The sequence below is a fragment of the Hippocampus zosterae genome, chromosome 2, assembly GCF_025434085.1.
Source record: "Hippocampus zosterae strain Florida chromosome 2, ASM2543408v3, whole genome shotgun sequence".
In the NCBI taxonomy this organism is placed as follows: Eukaryota; Metazoa; Chordata; class Actinopteri; order Syngnathiformes; family Syngnathidae; genus Hippocampus; species Hippocampus zosterae.
The window spans coordinates 21,287,338-21,311,660 of record NC_067452.1 but is presented as its reverse complement, the minus strand read 5'-3'; the positions used below and the strand labels follow the sequence as shown (position 1 = coordinate 21,311,660).

The 24,323-nt window shown below is 42.2% G+C and overlaps 3 protein-coding genes across 9 annotated transcripts in view; 1 reads left to right on the top strand and 2 right to left on the bottom strand.

The window, feature by feature from the left end:
• Window positions 1-3,950, bottom strand: part of LOC127596288 (sodium-driven chloride bicarbonate exchanger-like) — a 29,677-nt gene extending 25,727 nt beyond the window's left edge. For 2 of the 3 annotated variants that reach the window (XM_052058578.1, XM_052058579.1), the window contains exon 1: window positions 2,920-3,942. In XM_052058578.1, the coding sequence (XP_051914538.1) occupies window positions 2,920-2,967 (48 nt within the window). In that variant the 5' untranslated portion in view covers window positions 2,968-3,942. Of the gene's footprint in view, window positions 1-2,919 lie in introns of all 3 variants that reach the window. The other variant, XM_052058582.1, reaches the window with a different exon arrangement.
• Window positions 3,951-5,655: 1,705 nt separating this feature from the next.
• LOC127596300 (protein downstream neighbor of son homolog) lies at window positions 5,656-23,775 on the bottom strand. Of its 4 annotated transcripts, XR_007961434.1 has the most exons (14): window positions 23,240-23,774; window positions 21,545-21,619; window positions 21,030-21,230; window positions 20,785-20,963; window positions 20,111-20,186; window positions 18,651-18,753; window positions 18,499-18,586; window positions 17,469-17,615; window positions 15,013-15,211; window positions 14,595-14,664; window positions 14,388-14,518; window positions 14,138-14,311; window positions 6,588-6,617; window positions 5,656-6,498 (listed from the first exon to the last, which is right to left on the bottom strand). XR_007961434.1 is itself a non-coding variant. In XM_052058610.1 (13 exons), the coding sequence occupies exons 1-12, from the start codon at window positions 23,636-23,638 to the stop codon at window positions 14,171-14,173; spliced, it is 1,806 nt and encodes a 601-aa protein (XP_051914570.1). In that variant the 5' UTR covers window positions 23,639-23,775; the 3' UTR covers window positions 5,656-6,617; window positions 14,138-14,170. The 4 variants fall into 4 exon arrangements, 3 of the variants coding, with proteins under 3 accessions (XP_051914570.1, XP_051914568.1, XP_051914569.1); XM_052058610.1 differs by having other exon boundaries at window positions 5,656-6,617; window positions 17,469-17,612; window positions 23,240-23,775; XM_052058608.1 differs by having other exon boundaries at window positions 5,656-6,617.
• LOC127596304 (serine/threonine-protein kinase 24-like) lies at window positions 5,983-13,316 on the top strand. 2 transcript variants are annotated; one of them, XM_052058614.1, is made up of 11 exons: window positions 5,983-6,132; window positions 6,363-6,593; window positions 6,695-6,751; window positions 7,286-7,394; window positions 7,858-8,015; window positions 8,263-8,448; window positions 8,528-8,676; window positions 9,640-9,763; window positions 10,803-10,871; window positions 10,957-11,093; window positions 11,175-13,316. In XM_052058614.1, the coding sequence occupies exons 1-11, from the start codon at window positions 6,097-6,099 to the stop codon at window positions 11,209-11,211; spliced, it is 1,293 nt and encodes a 430-aa protein (XP_051914574.1). In that variant the 5' UTR covers window positions 5,983-6,096; the 3' UTR covers window positions 11,212-13,316. The 2 variants fall into 2 exon arrangements, with proteins under 2 accessions (XP_051914574.1, XP_051914573.1); XM_052058613.1 differs by having other exon boundaries at window positions 6,360-6,593.
• Window positions 23,776-24,323: the final 548 nt, after the last annotated feature.

Below are 24,323 nucleotides of genomic sequence, written 5' to 3'. Positions count from 1 at the left end.
ATCGTTTCAGCTGTTGATTATTTTTGTTGATTATTTGATGAATCTGATATTTAAAATGTGCTTTCATTCCACACCTTGTAAAAAAAGAACATTATTTCAAATTGACATGAATTAATGATTATTCAGTTACTTGGTTGGTCCGTAACATTTCAGAAAATAGGCACAAATGTTGATCATTGTTTTCCAAAGTAAAAGTATTTTTCTTTAACACAACTTGCATTACCGAATCTATTTAGTTTTGTCTCCTGGTAGACCTTCAAGATTAACCTTAAACTCCCTCGACAGTCTCTCAACAGGATTGTGATTTGTCCACTGAGAGACCACTTTATGATGCGGCCATGTGGCTTTACTGTTGGACTAGAGTTTTGAAGGGTAAATTCCTTCTCCAAAGAACTTTTCAAATTTTGATTCATCACACCAACATACCAAAATTCATTTCTCATGTTTCAGATATTTAATGTAGCTTTTGTAGAATAATAAAATGGAAGTCCACCACAATCAAGGACCATTACAACAGTCTTACGTGAAATGCCAAGTCCCGTTCGGCAAAAAAACATGAAGTCCAATCCGGCACCAATCATTGCTGCAGAGGTCATTTGTCCCACAATTCAGTGATAATTCATAGAGCAGGCAGACAATCACATGGAGGCTAATATTTTTTCTCAGATTACAATGTAAAATTGGATTTATTTATTGTATTCCTGAACAGATACAGTTTTAGTGGTTGAATGGGATGTTTGATTAATTTCTGACTTATCAGAAAAGCCAAGTTCAAATTTGAGCACAAAAGCAAATTCAACGAATTCCTCCATCCTGTTAAAATGGTAAGAGGTTTAGGAAATTAAACAAGTACCCATTAAGGATCGTGAAAAGTTTTATGTGGACACTTGGAAAGAGTAGATTGTTTCACGGTGTCCACTTTTCACCTAATTATTTCAGCGTCTCGAAACTTAGCCTGTTTTGAAGGGGCAGTAATGGCTCATGAAAATGATCGACGGGACACCCAAATATGGTTTTCGTTACCAGGATGACTGGGAGCAGAACTAAGCAAAGAGGCGAGCAGCTCCTACTTGTGGAAGCCCAAGCCCAAGTGTGGAAAAAACATTGATCGCTACTATAATACAAGTGTTTGCGTTCATACACTCCACACTTCTTGGGGAATTAAAAAGTCAATTCTCCACATATTAAATTTTAGAGTGCTCTCGATGAATTTAACCGTGAGAACAACAAAATTGCATCAATGGATAACAATAATGATAATTTAATCATAAAAATAAGCAACTCTGTTCAATAGTCTCCACATGATTCTGTATTAAACATGACAGGGACATAACTTTTTGGTAGTGATAATACATTTGATTTGCAGGTGCCTTTCTCCAAGCGAGGTGAGTGTCATCTGCCTAACAGTGCAAATAGGCGTTATACAGTATTTATGGAAGACATTACGGGGACATTAAGGGGTAGAAGAAAAATGATAAACAAGGGGGCCAATCACAGAACCCTGTGGAACACCGGACATGACTAGAGATGAGCGGTATTTGAAAGATTTGAGCTGGATGAACTGAGTGTGGTTGTTAATTATTAGTGCTGTAATTTAGGTCTGCTATGGCATCAGCCGTATACTGGGTGGTGGTCTAATAACATCAACATGTGATACTTTCCTTATGTGTAAACATTCTTCCACTCTTGTCCTGTTAACTTTTAAAGAAGTGATTCATCTCACTGGTCTGAACATTATTAACTGACAATAACTCATTTTTCGTTGCTCATCTATCTATGACAGCAAAGTATCGTACCTTCTCTTCTGCCTGCCAAAAAAATTAACCTCGATGTAATTGTTTGGTACGGTACCGTACATTTTTTCAATGTAAAATACATGCCGTGGCTCAATAAAGGTTGGCAAATGTTGCTTTAAATCACATTGCATTGCATCAATACTTGCCTCCTGGAAATAATCGCTCCACGTAGAGATATGACAACATGCTGATGCAATGACAACACAAGGAAGAACAGCGAGGACAAGCATGCCGTGTATTCCCCCAAAAAATCTCTCTCAGCCATGACATATATTTTCCTCTATTTTTCAAGCACCTGAATATTGATGAGATGAAGCTATTGGCTGGGTTCACAATTAATTCAGACTTTCTTGTTTGGATACTTCAGTTGACTATATGGAGTGAGCCACTGACTTTAGTGGACAGGTGCTCAATCTGACTATGCCTCACCTAAAGATTAATCCCAAAACGAAGATGGATCTCAGAAAATTTTGCATGGGCCTTTTTGCTAGCTAAAAGTATGCGTGGTAAATCCAAGTGAAATATGCCTCATCCTAGCTCACAGGTTGCATAAGAGGCTGCAGGTATTAGAGGGCGCATGAAGTACACTCCCTGGGCCTTGGGTCCGCGATCTTCAGATTTCTATTTCTAAAAACTGCTCTGCGCTAATGTTTTGACATACACTGACAGAATTTTACACAATATATTTATTATTGTAGTGTATTAATGTATATGTGAATTACATTTTGAGATGTGTGTCTAATATTTTGTCTACCATAGTTGGTTACTTGAGAGGCAAAACGATAGACAGATCTCACTGGTACAGAACAACCACAATTAAAATATTGGTAAATTGATATATCTATGTCTGTGGCAGTCAAAGCAGAACATTTTTCCCTAAACGCCAATGAATTTGGCATGTGTGACTAATGAATTGGCCAATACCAAATTCCAAATCAATAATAATAAATACCAATTTCCCATTGCAGTGCATCACTTAAAGATTAGAAATGCTTATTTATGCAATGCAAGCATTGGATAACAGTCAAGGAATCTTAACAAATAAATTGACCGTTTTGTGTTTTATTCTTAGGAGTAATAGCCAAACGTGAACCTTTCATACATGAATAAAGACACAACTCACCGCTGGCAATAGAGGCTCCATTTGAGCACCCTGGTCGGTAATGTCCATCTTTTCTTCCTCCTCCTTCCAAATGTGTTGCTCTTCGTCACTTGAGACGCTGATAAAGGTTGACGACGAGGAGGGTGGCTAAGATGGCTCGCTCTCCCTTCCACTCGCAGTACAGTACATTTACCGGTTTTGGTTTTCTCAAATGGAGGTGGCAAAGCATGCCCTACATATTTTACGCATGGAGGAGGGAGGTTGCGCCTGCCCACACAAATGCGGGGAGGGGGGATCGTGCCAGAGAACCTCCGCACGAAATCATTGAAACAGTGATACGGTCGTCATTCCACAATTTCTAATAAAACAAGAGAACGGTGACTGGTGCACTGCCCTTGTTATTATGATTGACGCAGGAGCACACATTAAGTTTTTTTGCAGCGCTGTGTAACTAATTCCATTTATAAACAGCCGACATGTGGTAATATTAAGGAGATAAAATCACAACAATATGTGATCATTTCCATATTTCAGTGTATGCGGCACGCGATCAAGTGCCGCCGCCATCGCGTACCGCACAATGACGAAGGATGCTGCGGCAAAACTCTTGTACTCTGGCGCCTCTCTTTGGTCAAAAATGGGAAACGTTAATTGCTGCATGCAATAATGTGCAAATCGCCACGTCGTTTATCCGACCGCTACACGCTGCCAATATGCCCCAGTTGGTATTAGAATCCCTGCAAAATAGAGATTCTCTATATAAAGTTATGCGTGCGATTTTTTAAAATGCTCAATTTAGAAACATTCGTTGGACTAAAGCGTGGCTTGTTCCTTGTAAACTCTTCATTACAAATAAAGTTAGAGAATTGCATTTAAAAATACTACATAAAACACACCCAACTAACATGTACCTTTCACGTATGATGGATACTGATAATAAGTGTTGTTTTTGTACATCAGAATTTGAAAGTGTGACTAATTTGTTTTTTGACTGCCCAATTAGCACTGCATTTTTGAAAGATTTGGAAAACTATATACAATGTAAAACAAATTACAGAATTATATTGAATGGACAACAAATTATTACTGTGATCGAATCTAAAAAAGATGTACTATTGTTAAGTTATATGTTCTGTCAGGGAAATTTCACATTTAAATTGATGTTTTTTAATCCCACCCCGTATTTTCGACTGAGGTACATAATTACTTGAAGTCCCTTGATCCAATAACAAATTTTAAAAATGTAGATCAATAATTGCTATACAATCAGAAATGTTTAGAGTGTACCTCAAGGATAACCCTGTTTTGAAAGATATATTATTCTTATTTATTGTTTTTATTATTACTCTTATATTTGTGTTAATATTTTGAATATAATTTAGTGTTGTCAGACTGTTATGTATGTAAGCACTTATCTCTACCGAGCACATTTACTGTACTGTCTAGATTTAAATCAATTCATCTGTTGAAATGTACTGTATATTACATCCAGCGTTCCGCCCCCCTTGGAAGCAATTGACCTCACCTCTTCTTTTCAACTGACACATCACACCTTCAAACTAAACAGGACGAGAAAGCTATAATCATTCAAACCATTTGCCAAAGTCGATACAGTACTGCATTTGCTCTTTAGTCCCTGTAATTAAGTACTGTATACTGTACTGTGGTATTTTGCATTTGTTGGAGTAGTCCGATTCATCTCTGCTGCAAAAGAGATTTATTCAGAAGGCCAAAGTGCAATAGGTACGTACAGTACATTTTAAATAAACTTTAAGGAAGAACGGAAGGTTGGAAAAAAAGACAGATGGAAGGATGAAAAAACAACAGGATACCGTAGTCTATAATGGGGAGGAGGGAGAGGAAAGCTGGAAGGATTGCAAGTGGGAAAGATGCAAGAAAACAATGAAATACAAAAGAAAGGAATGAAAGATGAATGGATGAAGGAAGAAATGCTAAGAATAGTAAGAGGGATGATGGAATGTCAGAAAGAAGGATGAAAGGAAGGAGGAGGAAATGATCAAAGATAGAATTATAGAAGGAAGGAAGGAAGAAAGCAAGGAAGGAAGGAAGGAAGGAAGGAAGGAAGGAAGGAAGGAAGGAAGGAAGGAAGGAAGGAAGGAAGGAAGGAAGGAAGGAAGGAAGGAAGGAAGGATCTGTCTTGAAACCTGACTTTGAAGTCCCAAGCCTCTCATACAACGCTTGCCTTGAATCTGTATTTTGGAACGCTAACCTTTGGTTGATATAAAACTGTTGTCTCTGAAGATTTTCTTGCAATTGTTAACGGCTTGCAATTCATATGGTGCTGGGTATCACAGAGTTCTGGAAAAGGGTTTGAAAAATGTTGCTTATGTTAAAAAGGGAGACTGATGAAATGAAACATTTTTCAAATAATGTAGTTAATTTTTCCATTCCTTTAAATGAATTAGTCACAGCATTCACACAGTATTTATTTCTTTTCCATAAGGCAAGGACGCATATTAGCTAACTATGTTTGAATGATGTGGTATTAACATTTGAACGCACACTTATAAAAAATAAACTTGTTCGGCGGCTCACACGAGCCAGTGTTGTCGTCCGGACCAGAACCGCCCTACGGTACGACGTCATAACTCTGACAAGATGGCCGGGAGTTCGGGGCTAATGTGAGGAAGGAAACCAAAACACTGGCTGCCTCGACCACATGACGATGAGGTAGTGCGAAGATATTTGCGTTCGGACTCAGTTCTTTCGAGTTCCACATGTGCCATGCCTGGGTCGTTGTTCTTTGAGGCCACTCCTAGCTGACAAGGTTCGGTTGTCTGCTATGATTGGCTAGCTATGTAGCGAGCTAGTACTAACCGAAAGACTTCACTTTTACAAAGTGACAGCGGGCTACGGGCTTTGTAAGAACTTCCTATTGCGTCCCGAACAACATGAGAAATTGCTGCTATCGCTTAACGTCTTCCGGGCGTCAAATTAAAGGAAGGAGTTGAATAACTCTGAGATCATCGCCTGTCTAACTGTAAGCGTCTGTTAGCTTGTCCAGCCTTTAATGATGCAGTTTATTTTGGAGGGCAGGGTCTGACACTATTTGAGCCCCACAATAGCGGCTAAACATTATCCGGACCTTATAGTCCCGTGGGCCCAGCTGCCCACACTTGCGAAACATAACGAGTGGTGGACATTGGTTTAGCTAAGGAGCCCTGAGCCAATCCCACTATGGCCCATCCCCCTGGGAACCTGCCAGGCATGCAGGTAAGCGCAGCCTTTTTGGGTCTTTATTAGATATGTGTGAAAAATGTCAAATATTAAGTGATTGACACGAACCAGCATCAAGATAGCTATCTTTTACAGATGATTCGAGTGGTAAGTGATTTTCCTGTGACAAATATAAAGAAGGTTATTAATCTTTAAAGCCACGATTTTCCCCACACCCCACACACTGCCCCGCTCTGCATGTACCAATACTCATCCATCCTAAGCAGAATGTCAGAGTGGATCCAGAGGAGCTCTTCACCAAGCTGGAGCGCATTGGCAAGGGTTCGTTCGGCGAGGTCTTCAAAGGCATTGACAATCGAACTCAGAAAGTGGTGGCCATCAAGATCATTGACCTGGAGGAAGCTGAGGACGAGATCGAAGATATTCAGCAGGAGATCACTGTGCTGAGCCAATGTGACAGCCCATTTGTCACCAAATACTATGGCTCCTACCTGAAGGTGAAGCTTCAGCCAATTAGTTCCCTACAATTGGGGATGGACAGAACATCTTTGTCACCCACATTTGTGAATGATTCTTGTGATGTGCCTCAACTGTATAGGATGCCAAGTTATGGATCATCATGGAGTATTTAGGAGGAGGCTCAGCTTTAGATTTGGTGAGTGAGTCACTCCACTGAGCTCTTATTTGATTGTTTTTGTTGTGTGTGGGAGAGTATGTGAAAACTACACAAAGTGTAATACACTTGTGAAAATCAAAAGAACATTATGTGGATATAGCTCTGAAGAGTCTAACACTTTTTCAGTTACAGACTTGGTGTCAGACTTTGCGGCATGCAATCGAAGGAGACATATGGAGCATGAGTAGATGCACATAAAAGTGCTGTAGAATGCAAATTTTGGTTTTGAAGCAGAATAATTCCACTCAAGATGCTCCAATTTCCTTTTGTGCATGTCGGTGCGGGTTCCTCTTCATTGGTGCTAGCGACCTTTAATTATCTTTCTAATCTAAAGGCAGAATATTAATGCATCTGTTCTACTGGATATCACACATTATGGAAGGGGGTTGTGGATAATCCAGTGTAAATATCATTTGTATCCTTTGCCGATTTTTTTCCCAAATGTTAAGTATCGAATTATTACATATTTTATCATTTATATGTGTTGTTTTTGTCATGTTTTGTCTTTCTAAGATGGAGCCTGGTGCTCTTGATGAGACCCAAATTGCGACCATTCTGAGAGAAATCCTCAAGGGGCTGGAGTATCTGCACTCTGAGAAGAAGATCCACCGGGATATCAAAGGTATGTTTTCATGCAATTTGGTCAAACTGTTTACAGTATGCTGGCCGTATATACTGGAAGAGACTCAACTTACTGGCAGAAGAACATCCTAAATAAAACAGCTGACGTGAAACTATTACGTCTATGATTTTGGACCCCATGATGCTCTCGAACATTACGCATGATTAGCTAATCCCCCCTCCCCAATTGTTTTTTTTTAAATGGAGTTGGTGAACTGTTTCCACTATTTTGGGAAATTCATACATTTTAGATGAAGAAAACACCGCTGTCTTAGTCATTTCAAGTCAATTTCATTGGGGTCTTGCTTGTATGAAAATTACTTTGCTTGTTGCTGTTCACAATGTCTAATGTCCAAAAGTGCACAGGCTGGCAGATTTTTGCTTTTATTTTTCAATTCAAAATCAAACAAGTGCGGTGACTTTAATCTTGAATGTTCATTTTGTTTCAACTCTGCTCACCCCAGCTGCCAACGTGCTACTTTCTGAGCAAGGCGAGGTGAAGCTGGCAGATTTCGGTGTTGCCGGCCAACTCACCGACACTCAAATCAAACGCAACACATTTGTAGGCACGCCTTTCTGGATGGCTCCTGAGGTCATAAAACAGTCTGCATATGATTCTAAGGTGAGCAAAACACAAACACCTCATGATACAGGTGTTACAGGGGAACCTTGAAGGTCGAACGCAAAATTTTCCAGGACCATAGTCAGTCTAAATTTCTTTAGGTTTTTGATTTTGTTCATTTGTAATTGAGTGAATCTGTTACAGCCTCAAACTATAATTGTTATAAACCCCATCTTCACTGAAATTTTGTGATTCCAATTATTTTGAGCCAAAATTGTGGCAACATCTCTGAACATTTACATTTAAGGCAGATATCTGGTCTCTGGGCATCACCGCCATTGAGCTGGCGAAAGGAGAACCACCACACTCTGAGCTCCATCCCATGAAGGTTTTATTTCTGATCCCAAAGAACAACCCTCCGACTCTGGAGGGAAACTACAGCAAGCCACTCAAGGAGTTTATTGAGGCTTGCCTCAACAAGGAGCCCAGTTTTGTAGGTATTTCCATTAGGCCATTATGTTTTCCTTCAACCTTAAATTTAAAATGTTTTTTTGCGTGTTTTATTTTTGCAGAGGCCGACTGCCAAGGAGCTGCTGAAGCATAAGCTAATTGTACGTCACGCTAAAAAGACATCTTACTTGACTGAGCTGGTGGACAAGTACAAACGGTGGAAGGCGGAGCAATCAAGAACCGCAGAGTCCAGTTCGGATGAGTCTGACTCGTAAGTGTTTACTGCCACAGTGTACGGTGAGGGGGTGGACTCCCATCACCGGTTCCAGATTTACATTTTTATTTTTAAGCCAGCATTTTGCAAAATGCTTTTTAGTTTAAATCTCACTCGTCCCGTAAATATACATGTACTTACTGATTCAACCAAATAGAGCGTACCTATAGTGTTGAGAGCCACTGTTTGGTAGTGGTGTTCTGTTACTAGACGCATAGTGTGCCGCTTGCTTAACCGATTACTTGTACGGTACCTTTTCGTTTCCTCTACGTTATAGAATGCGAGCTGAGTGGCATCATGACTTGTCATGCAAGTCCAAAACAGCAGTTCCAAAAGAAAAAAACAGAGCCAGCCAGCCAGCACAGCCATGTAAAAAAAATTGATAAATAGTCAAATAAACAGAGTCACCAATGTAGAAGGGCCGAGACCATTTTAATGCACAGTTGTACCGCAGTATATGCTCACACAGGTGGAACATTGTCCATAACAATAACAACAATTTTGTGTATTTTTTATTTTTACAAATAAAACACATTTACCTCAGTGTTGAAACGGGTATATTCGGTGTTATGGCAGCTTTGTCATGAGTACACGCATTACTTTCTTTATAAAAAAATTTTTCATCGATCATATTGTGTTTGTGTTATATTCAAGGTGTGTTTAAAGATCTTTAAAGAAAAAGTGCCATAAATGCTAATAATAGAATGTCTGCGGTGTCTTTCTATATCGTGGATTTCACATATAGCATTTACGATATTTGTTTTTGCAGTGCTGGAAAGTAAAGAACAAATAGTTGCTGTACTTAATTAGATTGTACCGGCATCTGTACGTATTCTACTCGAGTATTGATTTTTTTTTTAAATCACTCTTCTTCATCTACTTTTGCCACCACTGTGTATTTGTATGACTTTGCAATGCTACATCACATAAAGCTGATGAGTTGTTTGATATGTACGTTAGGGAGCACGATGGGCAGGCATCGGGTGGAAACGACTTTGGCAGTGATAACTGGATCTTTACCATCCGGGAGAAGGATCCAAAGAAGCTACAAAATGGCGAGGGGCAGTCAGGGGCAACTGAGCAGGTGCCGTGCCACGTAGCTACAAATTATGTTCCAAATCAATTGTGTCCAATACTTGTTTGGTTTTTTTTTTAATGTCGGGTATCATCTTCTTTTCCTTTTGACCTTAACCCTATTCGGGAGTTGCCACAGTCATCTTTCTTCCATCTCTTCCTGTCCTCAGCCTCTTCAACTCTTGTCACAACAGGCTGTCTATTGTCTACCATCTACAAGCCTTACAAGTTACATTTTTGATCTCACTTCCATCCTTAAAACATTTCCTTTCCACTTTAGCTGCTGCTCTTCTGCCACACATCACTTCTGACACTTTCCTTCGCCCATTCGATCATACCTGAACATTAAAGCCCTGCCATGGCCCACCTTCCCAAGAAAATTGACATTTATCTATATTGATGGTTTAAACTGTAAATACATGTATACCACAAACTATGATCCTAACGCGCCTAAATATCACTTCCAACTTACAACATTAAACAGTTAAAATGTTTTCAGAACCCATAAAAAATAGCAATTGTCAGGCAATAATGAGACTTCTGTTGTGTGTTTGACAGACACTCCTTCCAATCACAACCCAGGCTAAACTTGGCCCCTTCACGACATATAAAAATCCTAAAAAGTTGATTTATGACTTCAACATACTGTACCTCCTTGACACTAACTTTTACTGAGCATAAAGTACAGCATTATTCATGGGCATAAATCCTCTGTGCTTCGTAGGGGACTTTTCTGGCTCTTGCGTCTTATGTTTTTCTTTTTTTCCAGCAAAGCTTAGTGCTGCCCATCACTTACAGTACAAGGTTGCATGTAACTCTAAATTTGGACTTGCCTAAACACTATTAAAACCTAGGAAAAAAACCAATCACTGTAATGTCTGTGATACAGAGTAACTTCACCATAGTCTCCCTCACCTGTCTTCCACCCTAACCGTTCCAAACACTTGATCCCTAGTACAACTACTGAACTTGTAAACACAGATGATAGCGTTGTTGTTCACTATTGCCGACTTTATTGGTCTTCTCTCACTTTCCATTATTCTGTGCAGACTAAAGACATTCCAAAGAAGCCTTATTCACAGAGCCTGTCCGCAGTCATCACTCCTGTGTTAGCCGAGGTAACAATTCAGCCTCTAAATGCACAATAAATAAATAAATAAAGAACCCATCAGGTTGCTTCTAAAGAAGTGTTAATGTTTTCAGCTCAAGGCCAGACATGAGCAAGTGAACCGGAACCCTGTGGTCCTGGACGACTTGAAGGAGGCCATCTTGCGGGCTGAGCAAGCCTACCCTGGCATTTCGGATTCACTGGTGGCGCACATGATCCACAGGCTTCAGAGGTACCACCACCACCTATTGTCCTAATTGCAAATGACCTGCTTTATGATGGTCTTTTTTTTTTTTTGGGTTGTTTTTTGCAGTTACTCCACAAGCAGATCATCCTCTTCTTTCCCATAGTAAATGGCTGTATGCTACCCACCCACGAAACCATCTCTCCTACCTCCCACAGGCACCCCCTTCTGCCATTGACCCATTCACTCAGTAGCAGTTGATATCGATCAACATTTATTCTGACGGGACTTGTGCTGACTTTGTCGCTACATGGCATTTTTCCCAGCCAAGAGGTGAGGCTCTCAAAGCCCCAAGGCAAGGCTTAAATCCAGGCTCTCTCCTTTTAACCCAAGCCCACACCCTATCCCATCGGAACCTTTTGACAAAGCATGCATGGTGTGAACGTCTTCTTTGCACCAACATGCCTAATGGTAAACAGCGTTCTTCATGAAAAAACTCAGGTAAAGTGCTTTAAGTTGACTGTCAAATGGGTGGTGGTGTCAGTTTGCAGGAGCTGAATCACTGTGTACAAAATGCCCCCTCCACACACACTTCTACTGAAAAATAACAGAATAAGCAGAATTTTTTTTTTGTTTTCATTTTAAGGCGCATGTCACTTCTTCACCATTTGTATTATTTGATTAATCAGTCTGCAAGTTATGGAGACCCACACCTAATAGTGGCCACCAAATAAGGTATACGGTGCTTATTTGTAGTCATGATATTTACTGGAATATCCGGACTACAAAACAGACCTGATTAAAAGTCGCAACAGCTAATTTTAGCCATAAAAACTAATTTGTGCATACATAAGCCATTTCGGACTAATAACCGCGGGTCTCTACATTATTAACTAGGGTATGATCTATTTTATAAACACCAGTAGATGCTTTTCCTCACTCCAAACAATGCCAAACACAGACAAAGTTACACAGCGTTCCAGAAACCTTCTCAGACTCTTGGCGTCACACTAAGCAAATTCACAGATGAGCTTAGACCAGTGTGGCACTGCAGAGACAGCTGTATTTATTGCACTTATTCCCTTTGGTGAAACACAACTTAAGACACTTATTTTGGCTCTCAATTGCTTCGTCACATAGCCGCACGTGCCCCTTCTGTGTTGTTGTCCCTTTCCAGAGTCTGTGTCTCACAGTTATCCTTTTCTCGCAGCTATACATCTTGCTCCAACTGCAAATAGCTGATGAACATTCAGTATGAGGGTGGACTTGAACACTGGCATTGATCCACTGTGACGTATTTGCTCATTTCATTGGTCAAATATGACTGACAAGAATGGGTAAATCTATTGATGGCTCGTCGGTAAAAATCCACAAATACAGTATACCACATTACTGCAGGGTTCAAAGTTTAGGGGAGAAAAATAAAACTGCTTGTAATCTGAAAAATGCAGTATACAACGTGCGCATAAAATGTGACCTCAAAATACTAATTTGTGGACACAAAAAGAGTATCACATGCACAGAAACCATAATACTAATTTATGGATTAAATATCATTCCCAAGAGCAATTTGTATGTCTGAATAAGCAAACAGAGCACACCTAACTATAACTGCAGTACACAATGTCCTTAAGGTAAGGTTGTTGTTGTTTTTTTTTTATATTTAAAAATGCCTCTTGTTAATAATACCTTGCAATGCCAGGCTTTTCAGGATATCTTTGTAGTTGATCCCCATCGGAAACTATCATTCATTCATACCCCTATCTCTGACGTGTAGTTTAAAACCTACCCTATACCGTAACCTTTTCAAGAGAAGGTGCACTTTATGTGCTTATTGGCTGGAGCCACCAGATACTGGTGGTCACAAATTAGTGTCTTGTGTGCATAGAATTTCTAAATTTTGTGCCACAATATCCAACCCCCCATGTCATGTCATGTCTGGTACTCCGAAGTGAGTCGATGTGAGGGGACTTGTGGGGCAACACAGCCAAACAATACCATGCATCATGCCCACTTCACTTGAAGTGCATTGATTTGTGTTTTGTATTAACTGTTATACTTTCCATTTCATTTTTTTAACTCCATGAAAGTGCAGCACTTTCTGAAAGCAAACATTTTTACAGTTGCTAACAGCCATGTGTTTCTATGTTTACTCAAGAGCTCCACAATCTACTGTGCTAATGCAGCAATAATGTTGATAAGTTGTACCACTTGTCAGCACAAGTAAGAAGCGAATTAAGAAATATATGGTATTTTTATAACTGCAGTTATGGAATTATGACATTTTAAAAAAGTTACACCCCAAAAAAATAACGGTAAGGAAATGATTGTGTACATTTGTTTATCATAGCTGGCAGTTTATAGTATTGTATATAATATTTGCTCAAGTCATTTGAAAAGTTAAATGTAAGATTTCAAAGTGGCATATAAAATAAAGACAAGTGCATATTGTATGACTCCATGTGTAATTTGTGCATAAAACTGAAATATTTGTCTAATAATTTATGTAGTACACAAACCATCAATTTGATTTTCTATATGTCCCGATGGGGTCTGCTGGGTGAGGTGAAGCCTAATACCAATTTAAGCAAAAGGCGCAAAACACCCTAGACTGGTCCCCAGTCAAAACACGTGCCACAGAAAGACAAGCGTTCACAGTCACATCAAATAGACAATTGAAAGTGGCACACGGCTCCCTCTAGCAGTAAACAAAGTAACGACTGCCTAAAAAGTTCAATGTAACTGAACTGTATTTAAGTTTAACACATTTACATTTAATCAGTCCCCCCCACCACTCGTTTTCCAATTCTTTGGACACAATGTTAATGTTCAAACTGCGCATAATGTTACAGTTGCTGATTTTACTTATGCTTTTAGTGTTAAAAACGTTGCTCTTGTTTTTGATAAACACAGCAGCATTTTTTCCATGTAGTTGAAGCAATTAACTCATTCACTACCAGCCAATTCTGGACCAAGTCTGAAAAGACGTTTAACTCATTCACTCCCAAAGACGTTTTTAAAGTCAAAATTTTGAGTAGATATGTTAGTGCACTTTCATTTTAACCACAAAAGCAGAAGGTGGAAGCACGCACCCGTTTGGCTATGCTGAGTCAACCAGAACCAAATCACGTCTTCCAGGTGTAGCTGTACTTGTTCATGGTAATCTGTGTGAGCGCTGCCTTCCCCAGGCTGGATGGTTGCTGCAGTTGCTGGATGGTGGCTGGATGGAGACCAAATGCAGAGAGGTCCTCTGACCCATTTGCGCACTATCCCAAATAAAAATGCAAAAACATTAGCAAAGTGTATATTTTAAGTTTTGTCCCACCCACCCGGGCACTTTACTTGTTGCCTGCTTCCGTGAATGTTCAAGATGGCTGTGGGTGCATGTGTGTAAAGAGTGGCCGAGAAGTTTCCTTTCTGGGCAGGCCGTAGCAGGGTTGTGATGGCATGCAGAGAGGATGGCAGAATTGGACCTGAGTGGGGGAAAAAAAGTAGATACAGTCCCAGTTGCCCTTCTGGCTTGGGACCGCTCCTGTGTCTGCTATGTACCTGTTACCTCCATACTGCTAGTGTTCTGGTAGGAAGAACCAACCTGGCTCTTGACATTCACACAGCGGGCCTGAAAGGATATCACAACGCATTCGGGCTCATCAACTGGGATTGCAAGTCGTGACATTTCACATTGTTTATGGTCAATGGTGGGAGTTGTACTTTGTTTCTACACCCATGTAGATTCTTTAAAAAAAAAGAGTTAATTTACTGATTCTAGCTTTACCAGACTTTTTTTTTTTAAAGAAATATCTGGCCTTCATCTTAAGGTGTTTCCAGTAGTTATCTGTATTTAGAAACAAATGTAAATACACGTGACAGGGTCGGTCAGAATTGACTTCACTATATTTTTCAGTGCAGAATATATTATGTGTCAACTTAAGTATAAAGCGGCAGTACTTTTTCCACCTGCGCTTACCTTGAGCGAATGCATTGCAGCACCCCTAAAAGCAACAGGGGCCAGGATTGTCGGCGGTAGCCCGGCCTGAGACCCAGCCGCTGCCACCACGCTCTTGCAGTTGATGAGGAAGTTGATGAGCGTGAATGTGTGCGGCCCCTCCACACACACCACAGACTCCGGCCTGTGATCCACGCTCACCGCTCGGCCCTCCTTGCGACTGCACTCAAACTGTTAAGGATGACACCGGAGAGGAAAATCCAGGTACAGATAGTATACTCGCTGGTGGACACCAGCAGTAAGGGATGCCGTCAAGCTGAAGAAGGAGTCCTATCGAGCCTTTATGGCCTGTGGGACCCCATAGGCAGCTGATGGGTATCGACTGGCCAAACGGAACGCAGCTTTGGTGGTCGCCGAGGCAAAAACCCGAGCATGGGAAGAGTTCGGTGAGGCCATGGAGGCCGACTTCCGGACGGCTTCGAGGAAATTCTGGTCCACCATCCGACGTCTCAGGAGGGGGAAGCAGTGCACCACTAACACTGTATACAGTGGGGATAGAGCACTGCTGACTTCGACTCGGGACGTTGTGAACCGGTGGGCAGAGTACTTCGAAGACCGCCTCAACTCCACCAACACGTCTTCCTTGGAGGAAGCAGAGTCTGGGGACCCCGAGGTGGGTTCTTCTATCTCTGTGGTTGAAGTCACCAATGTGGTTAAAAAGCTCCTCGGTGGCAAGGCCCCGGGGGTGGATGAGATCCGCCCGGAGTTCCTCAAGGCTCTGGATGTTGTGGGGCTGTCCTGGTTGACACGCCTCTGCAACATCGCGTGGTCAACAGGGAGAGTGCCTCTGGATTGGCAGACCGGGGTGGTAGTCCCTCTTTTTAAAAAGGGGGACCGGAGGGTGTGTTCCAACTACAGAGGGATCACACTCCTCAGCCTCCCTGGTAAGGTCTATTCAGGGGTGCTGGAGAGGAGGGTCCGTCAGGAAGTCGAGCCTCAGATTGAGGAGGAGCAGTGTGGTTTTCGTCCCGGCCGTGGAACAGTGGACCAGCTCTACACCCTTAGCAGGGTCCTTGAGGGTATGTGGGAATTCGCCCAACCAGTCTACATGTGTTTTGTGGACTGGGACAAGGCGTTTGACCGTGTCCCTTGGGGAGTTCTGTGGGGGGTGCTTCGTGGGTATGGGGTACCGAACCCCCTGATACGGGCTGTTCGGTCACTATACCACCGATGTCAGAGTTTGGTTCGCATTGCCGGCAGTAAGTCGGAATCGTTTCCAGTGGGGGTAGGACTCCGCCAAGGCTGCCCTTTGTCGCCGATTCTGTTCATAACCTTTATGGACAGAATTTCTAGGCGCAGCCGAAGCGTTGAGGGGGTCCGTTTTGGGGGCCTCAGTATTGCATCCCTGCTTTTTGCAGATGATGTGGTGCTGTTGGCTCCTTCAAACGGGGCTCTCCTACTCTCACTGGAGCGTTTCGCAGCCGAGTGTGAAGCGGATGCGATGAAAATCAGCACCTCCAAATCTGAAACCATGGTCCTCAGTCGGAAAAGGGTGGAGTGCCCCCTCCGGGTCGGGGAGGAGATCTTGCCCCAAGTGGAGGAGTTTAAGTATCTTGGGGTCTTGTTCACGAGTGGGGGTAGGAGGGAGCGAGAGATCGACAGGCGGATCGGTGCAGCTCTCAATTTACCGGTCGATCTACGTTCCAACCCTCATCTATGGTCACGTGCTATGGGTCGTGACTGAAAGAACGAGATCCCAGATACAAACGGCCGAAATGAGTTTTCTCCGCAGGGTGTCCGGGCTCTCCCTTAGAGTCAAGGTGAGAAGCTCGGTCATCCGGGAGGGGCTCCGAGTCGAGCTGCTTCTCCTCCACATCGAGAGGAGCCAGATGAGGTGGCTTGGGCATCTGATTCGGATGCCTCCTGAACGCCTCCCTGGTGAGGTGTTCCGGGCATGCCCCACCGGGAGGAGACCCCGAGGAAGACCCAGGACACGCTGGAGAGACTCTGTCACCCAGTTTGCCTGGGAACGACTCGGGATCCCCCGGGGAGAGCTGGAAGAAGTAGCTAGGGAGAGGGAAGTCTGGGCTTCCCTGCTAAAGCTTTTGCCCCCGCGACCCGGCCCCGGATAAGCGGTAGAAGATGGATGGATGGATAGATAGTATAAAGCCTGCCCCAGTTGGGCTTCAGCCACAAGTGCTCCGACTCAACCGACAGGTTAACAAGCTGCCCCAGGAGTTGAAGTGCCTAAAGCAAAAGTGTGACAGGGTTTTTACTTTCAGGACCTGGATTTTTTGTTTTTGATTAAACAAAACACTAATCAGTATGCTTTCATGAAGGATGACAGAAATCAGACAAAATTACTGCTGGGAGGCAGAAAACAGAGTTTGGACGATTTTAAGAAAAAGAATGGCTCTATATGATTTTTTGATGATTAAAATAGTTGTCCATTAATTTAATAATGGGTTAGAGGATACAATTGGACACTGATGCGGTCTGGCTTCTTGATCTTGTCCTGGACTCCCATCTCCTTCAGCCACGAGAGGCTGCCTCCTCCATCCTCATCGTCGTCGTCAGCTTCAAGGTCATCTGAGCACAATTCATCGTCTTTGTGCTCACAGCTACTGTGTTGGATGGATAGATGGATCACTATATTATTCAGTGTTCCAATAGTCTCCAAAATGAAAACAAGGGGCAGAGCAGGAAGGCCAAAACATTAACTAAAATATCAAGTGTACAGTATTTGCACGAGTCATTTTTTAAGCACAAAAATGTGATGGCAACAATAAAAATCTCAAGACTATTTGTCGTGACCCACTGACGACCTCCCACTGATCAGTCTCATAACCCCAGGTTATTACTAGTCAATACAGTGAAGTCCCACAAATTCATGGCTCACCATTCAGCTATTTGTTTCTTTTTTTCCTATGGAACTTATCCTCTGCTATTCATGAGAAAACTAAGACATCCAGATTTTTTTGTGCTCTCTGTAATGCCTTAAGAAGCAACAAGATGGCACCAAAGACCTGACTCACAAAGAGAAGGAGTGACCGGTGTCAAGTATGCTGAAGTAATGCATCTGAATTGAGAGACTAAAATTTTTGTATGTTGGAGAAGAGCAAAATTTAGCTCAGATTGATAGCATGAGTTATGGAGTTTTTATCATATGTTTTTGCTGTGCTACATGTGTAGTACAAGTCCATAGTTTTTCATGTCACTGATGGTCATGTAAGATGTGTTTGAAATGACAAAGTGTAACTGGAGCTGAATTTGCACTACATTTACACTTTTACAAAATCAATATTGTCAATTTATTAGCGGTGCCTCAATTATTTATTTATTTTTACTTTTCACGGCAAGGCATAACTATGTCCAGTGAATCTAATTTTCACATTTTTGTCAATAAAATTGAAATGGAAAAAAAGAAGACGACCGGTAATGCTAATTCAGGAAAGCAACAGTACATTTTCCTAGAAATGAAGCTCAAGGTACAATATCACATCTCACTCTTTTTGCTGACATTCCTCATCGCGAAGATTCGGTGCCTCTCTGCTCATCGTCCTTTCCTCCACTAGAGGCAGACTGAACTCGATACCTGACCACCAATAATGGCAAGGATTAATCACACAAACATCCTTTTGGATTCTGCAATAACTCACCTTCTGCCTTCATGGCCTCCCGGAGGCCTCTGGTCGTAGGGGAAATTAGGGCATTCATGCTTCCTGAGCCTCCGAGTCCGGCGGCCCGAAACAACACTGTGAACTGACCGTGTGTGCGCGCGCACACGCACGCACGCACGCACGCACGCACACACACACACACACACACACACACACACACACACACACACACACACACACACACACACACACACACACACACACACACACACACACAAACACAAACACAACCCCTCCAAATTAAACGATTACAGTGCACTCCGCTTAATAGAACACCATTGGGCCGAAGCGCTTCTGTTCTACTAAGCGGGGTTTATATTAACCGGAGACACTTTATTAGGTACACCTTCAGACACGTCAACGACCAAGTTATGCACGCAGAAAACCCCCTGCTGACGAGTTAGAAGAGATATTTCGACTGTGGACGTCCATATCTTTAATCAAACAACAACTTTAATCAACTTCAGTCAAACATCTCAAATCACGAGAAAAATTTCGTTACTTTGGTCTGGAAACAGGAGTCCATAATTTTGCGGTTGACTTCCCTCTCAATGCGCTGGATAAGAGGGAAGTCCTGGAAACCGCAGGCGTACCTTCTGAGAATCCGGCAATGCATCGTATCGTCCGAGTATGTCCTTCTTATCCGCAGGTGATAGCCCTCGTCTCTTGAATGAAGTTGAAGCCATTGTGACGTGCGTGTGTCTATGTGTGGAGTGACGCGTGCTACCTGTTACTGTATACGGCTAGAACTACCGCGTTTTCTCGCGATAGTGGTACAGTATCGCGATAGCTACACTTCGAAAACCACTAGTTTACAATGTTCATTGCTTACGGCCTGTTCTATTTTGCTCTATTAAGCGGATTACTCTATTAACCGGTGTTCTATTAAGCGGAGTGCACTGTACTACAATAATCATTACTGTAGTTGTTGCCCTTGTTGCGAGTAAGACAAGATGCCACAGTGTTTCAGGGCCACAGGATTGCAGAATATCCATCCATTCATCCATTTTCTGATGCGCCTATCCTTACAAGTGTCATGGGGCGTGCTGAAGCCTACCCCAGCTGTCTTCGGGCAGTAGGCAGGGTACTGGTTGCCAGCCAATTGCAGGGCACACATAGGTGAACAACCATCCACGCTCAAACTCACACCTTGGGGCAATTTAGACAATTAGCAATTTAGAGTGTTCCGTTAACCTGCCATGCAGGTTTCTGGATTGTAGGAGGAAACCAGAGAAAATCCACGCAAGCACGGGGAGAACATGCAAATTCCACACAGGGAGGCCAGAATCAAACCCTGCACCTCTGCACTGTGAGGCCTATGCGCAAACCAGATGTGCTGTAATGCAATCGGGAGGATTGCAGAACAGCACATCTTTATTCTTCCCCTCCACATCTGCAATTAAGATGCTATTTCTTTAAGCTATAAAGAACATCTGTACCTGATAGGAGCAGACATAGAAGTAAGGACAAAGTCTGGCCTTTAGTAGACTGTAGAGTGATGACAGACTGGCTGACCTGCACAAACATACAGAATTATTTGATTCATGTGCATTTGTGAAACACTCCATGAACCATGAACTTAGCCCAGTGATTCCCAACTACTGTGCTCTGGGAGATCATCAGGCATGCTGTGGTAAATTCACCAATTTCACTTAATAAGTCAGAAAACAATGACTCATTTACTACAGATAATTAGGGCCCAACTGATTATTCAGCACATAAGCGCTTTTTACTTTTTTTTTTTACACATTGATATGTTAAAATATAAGGCAAAGATAATGAAATTTAAAGATTTGCCAAAAATCTGCGATTTTTCTCTCAGTTTTAATGTGAAACAAATACTAAAGGAGGAGGAATAGTAAAACGGTCAGGTGTTATGCCTTTGATTAAAATCTTCACTGAACGGTTAAGACGCTGAACGGATACGTTTTTGTAATCTATCGGACAATTAATCCGTTATCTCCATTTTACTCTGCCAAATAAAAGAATACCTATCAGCCTCAGCACTCAGAAAATTCATATGTTGAGGCACTTGGAGTGAAAACACCACCTTTGTGACATTTTTGTTTGGTGGAGTGTTGTGAGATGACTCTGAAATGACATGCATCCTTACCATTCACTCATGAGACACCGCTGCAGTTCTGCGTCATGTGCCCAGGGAGCGCTCTTTCCAGTAAATCTGCGCTCAGCCTTGATCCTGGGGAATAGTGGCACCCAAGACAGAGTGGGATGCTGCCAATAGATCAGACTCTGCTGGAAAGCACAGCGAAGCTCCGTGCACGACTTAGAATCCTGAAGGTGGCAGAAAGGAACCAAATAGAAAACCTCCCTTAGGACACAACAGTAAGGTCGCTGTACCTGTAGATTGTGCGGCCATGAGCTAAACTGTGCTCGGCAGTGCTGGCTGAGCCCAGAGGCTTCCTCTTGAGCTTTGGGCTGCTCAGACCAAGACAGCGACAGTGAGGAAGTAAAAATGAGACGGGTCTTCAAGCTCCAGTCGGCTGGATACTCTGTGCACAGAGGGGCTTCTATGGAGAAAGAGGAAATGGCCTGTGGGCTCTAGATGGAGAGACGGGAGAAACAAGTAACAGAAATGCACCGGAATGTCAAAATGTTGATGTCCCTCAAGAAAATTCAAAGAAATTCTGATCTGCGCAGACACATTACTTAGCGGAGGAAAATAAGCTATAGTATCACCCTCTGATATGTATACACACACACACACACCCCTCCCGCATCATCTCCATAATATACTGTATATATCGCACAACCCTACTGGTATTGATGAAACATTCTGAAAATCCCATGTCATGATTACTGTGCACTGTTGCATAAAACATAGTGGAAGGGTAGGACATTTTATCCCCATTTACCTTCAGCAGCTGTGATTTAACATCTTCCTCACTTTCCTCGAAGAGAGAGTCATCTTCAGATAGGGAAAACCCTTTCTGGCATGGGAAAAAAAGATGAAGAAATGGACAGCAGGAGCAAAGAAAGGTCACATATCAAATCTTTAGTTCAAAAGCTGGGGTCTCTGACACATTAGTTTTGCTGTGTGAAGTCATCAGGTGTGCCAAGAGAAATGACCCAGTTGTCCTTGATGGGTCCCAAAACTATTAGTGTAGTTATTTTAAATACTCTAGATCAGGGGTGCCCATTAGGTAGATCCTGATCTACCGGTAGATCTAAGACAGGTCCCAAGTAGATCCGAGGAGTGTCGAGAAGAAAAAAAACAAACAACCATTTGTGTGTCTTTGTACATGTTAGTAATATATTTTTTGTGTTAATATACACTGCACACTAATCAGTCTCATTTTCACTAAAAAAATATTTAAAAAATAAAATAAAGCAGGTAAATCTTAAATTTGTGTGTGTGTGTGCGTGCGTGCGCCGGTAAGGGTAGATCCCGGGAGGTTAGTTGATCGAAAAGTAGATCTTCGGTCCAAAAAGTTTGGGCACCCCTGCGTCTAGATCAGGGGTGCCCAAACTTTTTGGATCGAAGATCTACTTTTTGATCAACTAACCTCACTGGATCTACCCTTAGCGGCACGCGCGCGCACGCAGACACACACGCACACATGAACGTCATGATGAGAAACAGCCTGAAACTGAGGCATGCGATGCACTTTTGCAGCCTGTTTACTATCGTAGCTCTCTCGTACAGTTTTAAAGTGCTTCCCTGGGCCCTCCGAGATTCCTATTCTTTGCCCGTGCCCTCGGTGAATTGTACACGAAGCAAACTCTGAATGAGAATAATGACGATAAAAGATAGAGCGCAACAGCTCTGATTACAAGCTGCAATTGCAGACTGCAGAGCGCAAACAACTTCCGGTGACGTACTCACGCGCCACCGTAAATTCAAGATTTACCCGCTTTATTTCATTTTTTATTTTTTGTGAAAATGAGACTGATAGGATGATTAGGGTGCAGCGTACATTAACACAAAAATATATATTACTAACATGTACAAAAACACACAAATGGTTGGGTTTTTTTTGTTCTCCTCGGATCTACTTGGGACCTGTCTTAGATCTACCGGTAGATCAGGATCTACCTAATGGGCACCCCTGGTCTAGATAATATAGCCACTACTATTCATTTAAGTATGCATGCTAGCAGTGTATAGTGAGAGACAGCAAAAGTGAATGCTCTTGAAACAGACGGCAGAAGGGCAAATGAACCTGCATATCCCTGAAGGTTCACTCTGCTTCATTTAAGATAAGAAAACCTTTATTTGTCCCACAATGTAGAAATTCTTAATTTATTTTAATTAGTAATGTTTTTCTGTATTGTATGTTATTCATCGTGTTATCTTTAATATGTGCTTTGCTTAGGGCATGGTTTACTCTAATTTAAATGTTCTATATGACTAAACCTTGACCAAACCTTGTGAATATACGGGTATTTTCGATCTCCAGACGAACTAGACTTAGAAGGCAACGCACAACTGTAGGTTTGTGAATAAATTAGGACGAGGTGAAATCCGTAAACATACATCCTGTGACATTTTGTCTGTTGGTGTGCCGTGAGATAAGTCGCATGAAAAATGTGTGCCTTGGCTCAATCACCTGTTTATCGTTATCTTGTCGTCCGGTATCTTCTACTTTGCTCAACAGTTCGGAGAAAGTCAAGTCGTCCCTTTTTGTTGTGAAGTCTCCGCCGGCTTCATTGTCGCCTTTTCCGCCGAGGTTACGTTTCTTCCCTGGGCTGTGTCTGCTGTCAATGTTTGCGAACGGGTTCCTGCGTTTCATCCCACCAACGGAGCGTGTGTGGTCGTTGAAGAAAAGCGGCCCGGGCGAAAAGGGTCGGACACATGACGACGACGCGGAAGAGGCACTTTTCTCAATACCGCCCGTGTCACCACTTGGGCTCGAGGAAAAAGCTTCGCTGCGGGCTCTTTTCCGTCGCATTCGCATAATGTCCGACGGTCGTTTGAAGCTGGGAGAATAGCCCAACTCTTCAGACATTGTGGAGACAGCAAGTCAAGCCGCTAAATACAAAACGTAACGATTAAGTCATGTAAACAGAATGGACCGAGAATTCAGTGCTTTGAAAACCTGGCGCCTCAGCCGAATGACGTGACATTTCTTCTTCGTCATCGGCTTGTTCTTTGTTGAGTAAAATGGTGGTTGGTCAGCGCTCATACGCATTACTGCGACCAACCGGCCTGGAATGTGGATCAAATTCCGAAATTAATGGAGACATTTTATTTACAATTGTATATCTGTCTTAAATTCTTGCATTTTTCAGTCTCACATTAAACATGTTTTTCATTTTCATCAAAAACATAGCTTTTCCCGAGACCCCCCCAAAAACGTTTTATGTTCAATCATTAACATTAGATCATTAAAGTCCGCAATCCATTTTCAACACTTTAAAAAATGTTCTGACCAGGAAATGATTGTTTTCAATAAAAACTCTTTATTTATTTATTTTTATTATTATTTTTTAAATGAGGCCGTTTCTGAATACCAATACTGTAACTGGAGATGTGCTCAAAATATATTATTAAGGGCTGTTGAAACCAATGTAGAAATTCTGAGCCGGAAGAAAGATATGTTTGCCGCAAACACAACACTCATCACCAAAGGAACACCAATACCTACAGTGAAGCATGGATGGAGCCGTTATTCTTCAACTGGGTCAAATCAA

What these genes read in the sequence shown, in the direction of transcription:
- LOC127596304 (XM_052058613.1), top strand. Translation starts at nt 6,097, where the DNA reads ATGGCCCATCCCCCTGGGAACCTGCCAGGCATGCAG. An exon ending in GGAACCTGCCAGGCATGCAG is followed by an intron (nt 6,133 to 6,359) that starts GTAAGCGCAGCC and finishes ATCCATCCTAAG; the next exon opens with CAGAATGTCAGAGTGGATCC. An exon ending in ACTATGGCTCCTACCTGAAG is followed by an intron (nt 6,594 to 6,694) that starts GTGAAGCTTCAG and finishes TCAACTGTATAG; the next exon opens with GATGCCAAGTTATGGATCAT.
- LOC127596300 (XM_052058608.1), bottom strand. Translation starts at nt 23,638, where the DNA reads ATGTCTGAAGAGTTGGGCTATTCTCCCAGCTTCAAACGACCGTCGGAC. An exon ending in GAGGAATGTCAGCAAAAAGA is followed by an intron (nt 17,616 to 18,498) that starts GTGAGATGTGAT and finishes CATCCAACACAG; the next exon opens with TAGCTGTGAGCACAAAGACG. An exon ending in CTGCAATGCATTCGCTCAAG is followed by an intron (nt 14,665 to 15,012) that starts GTAAGCGCAGGT and finishes ATATCCTTTCAG; the next exon opens with GCCCGCTGTGTGAATGTCAA.